The sequence below is a fragment of the Lathyrus oleraceus genome, chromosome 1 (assembly GCF_024323335.1).
Source record: "Lathyrus oleraceus cultivar Zhongwan6 chromosome 1, CAAS_Psat_ZW6_1.0, whole genome shotgun sequence".
NCBI classification, from domain to species: Eukaryota; Viridiplantae; Streptophyta; class Magnoliopsida; order Fabales; family Fabaceae; genus Lathyrus; species Lathyrus oleraceus.
The window spans coordinates 120,565,887-120,574,429 of record NC_066579.1 but is presented as its reverse complement, the minus strand read 5'-3'; the positions used below and the strand labels follow the sequence as shown (position 1 = coordinate 120,574,429).

Genomic DNA, 8,543 nt, shown 5'->3' with positions numbered 1-8,543 from the left:
AATTTAATTTTATATTATTAATTTATTTAATAAACAGTTCGACCGTAGGTTTAACCAGTTGAATCTTAATCCACAAATTTCATTGGTTCGATATCCGATCTGATTTTTAAAACATTACTTTAAAGATGTTTTTGAAATTTATAAAGACATGATGTGTAATGAAAGTAGACAAAATAGTGAATTTATAAACGCAAATATGAAATCTAATTCTTTTCTAATAAATTTTCAATTTTATCCCAAAGAAGAACACAAGTGGATAATAAATTTTTGTAATTAGATTGCTCACAGAAAAAAAAGTCGAAATTTAAAAACCACATCAAACAATATAAAATTAAAATTATTTGAACCATTCTACTTACAATTTAAATATGGGAAAACAACTTGACCAAAAAAAGTAAGGGAAAATAAGTAGGTCAGTCTAATGTTTGTTACTCAGGCATAGCAACAGTCAAAAGAGATAGATGATAAATTTTCTTGCCATTTGATAAAGTTTTTTAAGCACCAAATTTCACAATAGGCAGAAGTTTATTTTGTTTAAAAAAGCCTACATAACATAAAATGAAATTAACTGGGTGATAATTAATTTATAATAAAAGAGATGTAATATGATATCTCTGTGACACTCATACAATTGTGTGTTTAAATTTGTGTATTCATAAGTAGGGATAACAAAACGGGTCCGATCCGTTAGACATGTCCGTTTTAAAGTGCGGGACGGACCAAGAGTTTAAGTCCGCACTCTCAAATGTGCCCGTTCCGCCCCGCTTTTCTCACAGACACGTAATTACATGAATCTTTGTATTTTTAGACCTAAAAGGTGCAATGCCCACGGGCCCGCCCCTCACATTTAGTGCAGGACGGGCAAAGATTTTAGGCCGCATCCTCAAGTATGCCCGCCCCACCCCATCCCATTTTTTTTGTGGGCTTTTGCGAGACGGATCTAAATTGGGCAGGCATACCCGTTTACTGAGTAAATTCCATCAGAATTATGCAGCCACACAAACCGGTCCTCACGACACTGCTCCAGCCGAACATCAAGCAGAATACAGTACAATTCTTCCAGCTGCATTCTAGCTTCAATCTGCATAATTTCTGGTCTGCAGTGGATGTGCCAACTGTTATTCGATGAGGATGAGGAAAACATATCCTGCACTAAACCAGTTTTCAAAACAGACAGATTAGAAACAGATGGGAACGGGCTCCTCTAAAGTTCTTGAGCCAATCCATCGATGTTTCCAAATCAGAATGGAGTTACCTGCACCAATTTTACAAGCAATTCCATCATGAAACCAATCAGTCCCTACTGCCACATTACTCCCGAGAGCTATGAGGTCCCTCCACCAAAGGGAATCTGTATTTCTTTCATGAGAAAGGTCATCCCCATCATTAACTTGAAAGAGAGTTGCAATGTTTGAGTTATGCTATCTAAAACATACACAGTAAAGTCAAACTTACCTGAAGCGTGTCCTTAATAAGTTCGGACAGAATTTGACCAGACCCATCAGAGCTGAGATCAACAAATGATACCGGCATCATTTTTGCAATGCATTCTTCCCGCACAAGGTCTAAGCAAAATTATTTTATCAAAACATTTAGGTAGAAACATAAAGTGAAAGAGAGCTCTGCAAATATAACTAATTATTATCATTTGTGTATGAACAATATTTACCAGTTTTCCGATAATGTGGAATTTGCAGTGTGAAAGACTAAGTATGCAGCAAGCCTCTGAGTTAGAAAAATGTAGAGTAAGGTAGAATTTGTGCATGAACAATATTTACCAGTTTCCATTGATTCATTCCACTCGATTTTTCTTCTTTCTATTCTGATTGAAGTCATATGAAGGCTCTTCTTGAGTATGAAATCTCATGGTAGAGCATTCATTTTCATCATCACTACAAGCAATGGCATTCAAATCTGGTAAATGATATATCTTCTTAGTTGGTTTATCGTATACAAGATAAACTGCTATCTTCTTCACAATGACACTGTTCTCAAAAACAAACACGACCTCCACTTTGTTACCGGGTTCTAAACTTGATACTACTCTCCGACTCTCTTCATCTTCAAAGGAGACTAGTGCCTCTCCCTTATAGAGCTGAATGGTGGCCTTTGTGTAATTGTTTACCAACACATTTTTAAGGCCGTATGTTGTTATGTTATCTGGGGTGGAAGTATAGATGATACACATCATTGTCTTCAAGTTACGCCCATCCACTTGAGGGACTGTAAAATCTACCGAGGAACCTTCAGAATTAAAGGTTAACCAATCTGGATAACTATCACCGGGGAACAAACAACCTTCGCTCCCATTGACATCCATATTCTGTAAGAGAAAATGTAGGCTCAAAACTTAATTGAAAAGTATTTTAATATCACCTTATCATTTATTCAACCATTGGAGATATAATTTCCCTCATAAGATAATTAATCATATTTTAGTTGTTAATTGCTTTGAAATTAGTTACACATAAATATTTGCTTGGATTCATAAAAGAGACTATTAGTTCCACTTACAAATTTCACACCAACCAAAATAATAGTGAGGGAAGATAAAGAGAATGACAAATTGTACCACTTTCTAAAAATCGCTCTTTGAAAGCTGCAAGTTTGCAACAGTTATTTCATATAAAACAAAGTTCATACAAATGACATCACTATTCTACCAAAAGCCAAACTCATATTCACGGATTGCTTGTAAAATAAGAGATCTTGAAAAGGTGTAAAGACTATAATTCTTCCACATGCTTGTACATGTCTCATGCAAGTTATCAACAGCAAATAGCAAAATTTGGAAGACAATTTAAAAGTAATTATGTTAAGGATTTCATCATTTCAATTTTCATGAATGGGTTAAACCTATAGAAAATAATTGTATACACTTAAATGTATTGTTGTAGACTTACACTAAAAGAATTCAAATGTATGGGGTGATATGCATTAAGACAAATATAATGTATGGTGGGTATGACCCCCGCTAATGGACGGTGAGATTGGTCCCCTTGAATTAGTCGGTACAAAGCCGGACACCAAATCTTCAAAAAAGAAATAAAAATAAAAAAGGGTTAACATAGAGAGTGTGTCAAACCTGTAAAATTTTCTCTTTCAAACCATTGGTGACTTGGCAATTCACTCCCATTTGAATGAAAATAGACTTCAACCAATGTTTTGATCCCGAAACATGCACTTGACTACAACATTGAATTAATGTACGAGTACTACTATTTGATACTTGTGATGTAGTTGCAGTTGATTCCAAATCCTTAGAAACTGTGGCATATAAAGCATTCAAAATTATTTTAGTTTGTAAAGCAAGTTGATCTTCAGATTTGCACTCCACCCAAAGACTTCTAAGACTTGGAAGGTACTTAGAAATTGATGATAGTTCCTGGGAACTACTATGTGGTACATCTAAAACAACGAGAGGTGGTATGATAGTAGAAGTTTGAAATTGGGATGGGAGATTATTTGTTGGTGACATCCAAGACCAAATTATAGATGGAAACAGATTATGTGAAAATCCTTCATAGCTCCACAGAGAAATATATCCAATGCTTTTGGACCCTATCACTGAAAAGGGCACTCTGGATGAAGATTCCATTTGTTTCAAGTCTTCTTCCAACTTTTCAATCTTTAAACAACCCGAAAGAATGAGAGTTTTCAGAGATTTCAACTTATAGATGCTTCTTGGGAGGCTACATAAGCTAATACAGTCTTCTAAATCTATCAAAAGAATTTTACTGAGATGTCCAATGGTAGGAGAAACCTCAGACAACAATGGACAATCTTTGAGTACTATCTTTTCAAGATTAGGCATGTTTGAAAAGTCAGGGCTTTGGGTGAGATGGTGAGAATGACTAAGATTGAGAATTTTTAGCTTCTCCATCCTCTGCAAAAACATAAATATTAATGAGGAACTTAGGAAAGAGACTTCAAAAAGCAAATGGAAAGAATTACAATATATCACAAATCATAAAAACGGAAAATAAAACATTTACATTAGTCCAAGGTAATTTTTTAAAAGTTCAATATCAATGGAAAATCTTTAAAACAAGGCAAATTTCGGCATATAATGTTGCATAAATTATTAACCCGTGTCTAAGAATTCTTCTTGAGAGTTCATAAATTTAAAGTTTCTTTAATCAAATAGTATAAAAAGCAACCATTTTTGCCCCTTCTTTTTGATATATCAAAATTTTTGCACAACATTTAGGTAGTAAATTTTCAATTATATGTTTGACCTACAGTAGTTGTAGTAGCTTTCATGGTGTACACTAACTATATAGATAAAACCCATTTTATATGTAAACTTAATATCAAGGAAATTTAATTTGGAATTTTTTATTCATGCTTAACATAAAACTTCCTTACACTCCAATTATATATTGTTAAATGCTTAAAAAAATTCCATTATCACAACAAGGACTAAAAATTTAATTATTACTATGAAAGGCCGTTCTTTTTATCTTTAAATTTAAATCATAAATAGTGATAATATAATAACTTCAAATAAAATAAAAAATAATACCAGAGTCTTATTCCATAGAAGTTCGACATTATTGTTCTCTAACTCAATAGAAACCAAATTTTCTAGATGGAAGTTTGTAGGTATGTGACTTAATCCATTCCATGACAGCCATCTTAGATCTCTTGAAACATATTCAAAATCTCCATCAAATTTTACTTCAGCAAGTTGAAGCAATTTGAGCCTTTTCATCTTCTGAAATGCTTTGGTGCTAAAACATTTTGCATTTGCACTAGGCAGCTTCAAAGCCAGTCCCATAACACATTTTTTTCCCTATCAAATATAATGGACCAAAACGCCAAAACACACAAAAAAAATTAACTAACAATACAGGTATAAAATTTGCCTTGAAACCATTCATTTGTTACCAGCTAGAAGTAAGAAGCACAAACAAATTCACAACCAAACAAATTTTCGATGATATCATGATAATCAACAAAATAAATAGATGTGTACAATTATAAATGTTTCTTTTAACTTCTAGCTTTAGATGTTGCAAATTCATAATTAAAAAATAAATAAAAGAATAGTTTATTAAGTTCTTACGCTTTGTCTTGATAATATGTCTATCACATCCTCGTGAAACCACAACCTGCTACGTTTTTCAGGCTCCCTTGGTGATTCCTCACGGACGATTTCTCTTCCCATATCTCGCACCAAATCATGCATTCCAATCATGTTCTTATCATCGATAGTCACAAGGCTACGCTCAACAAGGATGCTTATTCCAACTTCTGCAGAACGTCCACAGTCATTCAATACAAGTATAACATCATTTTTGTCCATCCCAATAAAGAAACAAGCTATGTCAAGAAATATTTCTTTCTCATCATCATCATCTAAACCATCATAACTTATTCTTAACTTCTTATGCACTTCACTATTGGGAATTCTTTTGAGTTTCTCCAATACAAGTTCCCACTCGGATTTCATCTTATTAAGCAAATTAGACCCAAGGACTTCGAGAGCTAGCGGCAATCCCCCAGAATATTCAACTACGTTTTTGGAAATGTTAACAAAACCTCTCTTAGGACACGCTTGCATGAATGCATTCCAACTAAAAAGTTCAATTGATTCACTTTCATTCATTGTTGACATTTTGTATATAATGTGAACTCTCCCTCTAAGTAAAAGCATATCTCTCGATGTGATGATTATTATACTCCCTGGACCAAACCATTTACGACTTCCACAGAAAGTTTTCAGTTGGTCTAACGAATTCACATCATCAAGTACAATAAGTACTTTCTTACGGCAAAGTTTATGCTTTAATGTGTTTATTCCTGACTCAATGTTTGGTATTTTAATTGTCGTTTCTTTGAAAATATCATACAGAAGTTGCTCTTGGAAACCCACTAGTCCAGCAATATTCTTCCCGTTTTCCCTAAGATTTGAAATGAAGCTCCTACCTTCAAAATTGCGGCCAATTTTATTGTAAATGGCTTTTGCAATGGTTGTTTTACCAATTCCCCCCATGCCCCACATCCCTAGAAATAGAACTTCATTTGATTGAATGGGTAGAAGTTGAATGACCTCTTGCACTCGAGATTCAACTCCCACAGGATTAAGGGCAACGAACAAGTCTGTCTTGTTGAGTAAATGTGAAACTTTGTCAACAATTCTTTTGATATCTTCACTTTCATTCCTACACAAATAGAATGTATAGATATGTATACACAAATACATGTTGATATATATCAAAAGTAGAGGGGAAGTTTGAGTAAGAAAATTATACTTGGAGTTTAGTATTACAAAGCCGGCGATGCTAGCTGCCTCACGAAGGGCGTCTCTCCAACTTATCACCAACTTCCATGCCCGATTAATCTCTACCTCGTTTGTAATTTTATACAAAAGCCGTTGAAAAGCTACTCCAAATTCACCCCTCTGATTTCGCACTTCAGAGGGATCTAGATGGTAAAACACTGGCACAACTACCTGCCCTATGGCTCTACGACACTCCATTATTTTTTCCAATTCATCTAGACACCATCGTGAATCAGCATAATTTATAGAGAAAACAATTATAGCAATCTGAGACTGCTGGATTGCTAGTGATAATGATAGTGAAATGTGATCTCCTCTTTGAAGGTCATTATCGTCAATAAAAACCTTAATTCCTGCATTCTGAAGAGCGGTGTAGAGATGTGAAGTGAAGCAAGCACGAGTATCTTCTCCTCTGAAACTTAAGAACACGTCATGGATCCATACGTGTTCAGGTTTCCGTACCAGTTCCGGTTCCGGCTCATTAACTATCTCTAAAATACAGCAAGAAAGAGAATCAATAAATGTTCGACTTCAAAATGAATTCATGAAATGCAAAATTAAAGTAAATTAAATTAACTATTGTTCACCTGGCAAATCACCTTGTTCCATAGTTGGAAACCCCAACTTTGATGAGGATGAGGAAGGCTTTTCATTCTCCATTTTAATGGATCGGATAACGGCGGAAAAGAAAAGGCGAGGGCGAAACCTTTGTATAAACGGGTTAAAAACCCAAAGTAGCGATCAATTTCAGAAAGAAAGAAAATTAAAAAGAGGGAAAAGATAAGCAATTGTGTGAAGTTTAAAGTCGTCACGGTTACCGTCTTGGGTCAACAGGCAAATGTGATGGTTATAGAGGAATATAGGTGGAAACAAGTTAGAAATGAGAAAATTTGGGGAGTGGCGTCACAAAGGACAAATTCTCATAAGTTTGACTCATTCTTTTTGAAAAACATTACATGGTTGCTCTTTTCACACTTAGGGAGCATTGAATAGACTTTTTCTTATTCACCATACTCATACTCCTATCATGTATAGCTACGGGTCCGGTACGGGTACGGTATCCGGTACAGATACTCGGACCGGTATAGAATACGGCATTTAAAAAAATCAAGGTACGAATATGTTAACGAGAAATAAAAAAAAATTATAAAATGTATGAGTAAAGAACAAAACACCACTATTAAAAATTGCGGCAAATTTACGGAGATAACCCACATTTTCGAAGAAATTCCCAAAATAACCCAGTTTTCAAAAAAATTCCCAATATACCCCACTTTTAGAGGCAGGCGCCAATTGGATTGGCGCCCCCTCTTAAAAATTGCAAGGAGGCGCCAATTGGATTGGCTAGGGCACCTGCCCTAGCCAATCCAATTGGCGCCTATGTGTAATTTTTAAGAGGGGGCGCCAATCCAATTGGCGCTTCCCTTAAAAAAGCCTCAAATGAAAAAACTTCCAACATGAAAGTTGTATATCTTTTCAAGACAATGAATTTGGATATAAATTTTGCATCATTTGGATTTTTTTTGAGAAAGTTATGGGCAGTTGAAGTTGGACTTCTGAGTTTTTTAACTGTTATCTGACCGATAATGTTTTGTATTATTGCATGTGTTTCTTTTAGGAATATGAATTTTTGTCCAACATAACATTTGAACTAGACATCTTAAATTTTCCAATGCACTTGGTCCCATCTCAAAATAATTAAAAATGAGTGAGTTAGGTCCCTGCGAACTTGACCCAAAATTAGGGTTTCTGTCAAAATGAGTGTATGTGAATTTTGCCAAAAGGGACCAACTTCAAGCCCTTTAGTTTGAATGATAAAAGGCTCAAATGACAAAACCTTCAACATAAAAGTTGTAGATCTTTTCAAGACAATGAATTTGGACTAAAGTTTTGCATCATTTTCAATTTTTATGAGAAAGGTATGGGCACCTGAACTTGGACTCTTTGACATTTTATCTGTTATCTGACCGATAATGTTTTGTATTATTGCATGTGTTTCTTTTAGGAATATGAATTTTTGTCCAACATAACATTTGAACTAGACATCTTAAATTTTACAATGCACTTGGTCCCACCTCAAAATAATTAAAAATGAATGAGTTAGGTCCCTGCGAACTTGACCCAAAATTAGGGTTTCTGTCAAAATGAGTGTATGTGAATTTTGCCAAAAGGGACCAACTTCAAGCCCTTTAGTTTGAATGATAAAAGTCTCAAATGACAAAACCTTCAACATAAAAGTTGTAGATCTTTTCAAGAT

At 34.6% G+C, this 8,543-nt stretch overlaps 1 protein-coding gene across 6 annotated transcripts; it reads right to left on the bottom strand.

The window, feature by feature from the left end:
• Positions 1-559: 559 nt before the first annotated feature.
• LOC127121124 (disease resistance protein RPV1) lies at positions 560-7,196 on the bottom strand. Of its 6 annotated transcripts, none has more exons than XM_051051745.1 (9): positions 6,874-7,196; positions 6,258-6,777; positions 5,069-6,167; positions 4,526-4,795; positions 3,086-3,886; positions 1,779-2,323; positions 1,456-1,565; positions 1,256-1,359; positions 560-1,152 (listed from the first exon to the last, which is right to left on the bottom strand). In XM_051051745.1, exons 1-6 carry the CDS (start codon positions 6,944-6,946, stop codon positions 1,793-1,795), a joined length of 3,294 nt encoding a protein of 1,097 aa, XP_050907702.1. In that variant the 5' UTR covers positions 6,947-7,196; the 3' UTR covers positions 560-1,152; positions 1,256-1,359; positions 1,456-1,565; positions 1,779-1,792. The 6 variants fall into 6 exon arrangements, with proteins under 6 accessions (XP_050907702.1, XP_050907690.1, XP_050907679.1 ...); XM_051051733.1 differs by having other exon boundaries at positions 1,256-1,351; XM_051051722.1 differs by having other exon boundaries at positions 1,670-2,323; positions 6,874-7,194.
• Between the last annotated feature and the right edge of the window lie 1,347 nt (positions 7,197-8,543).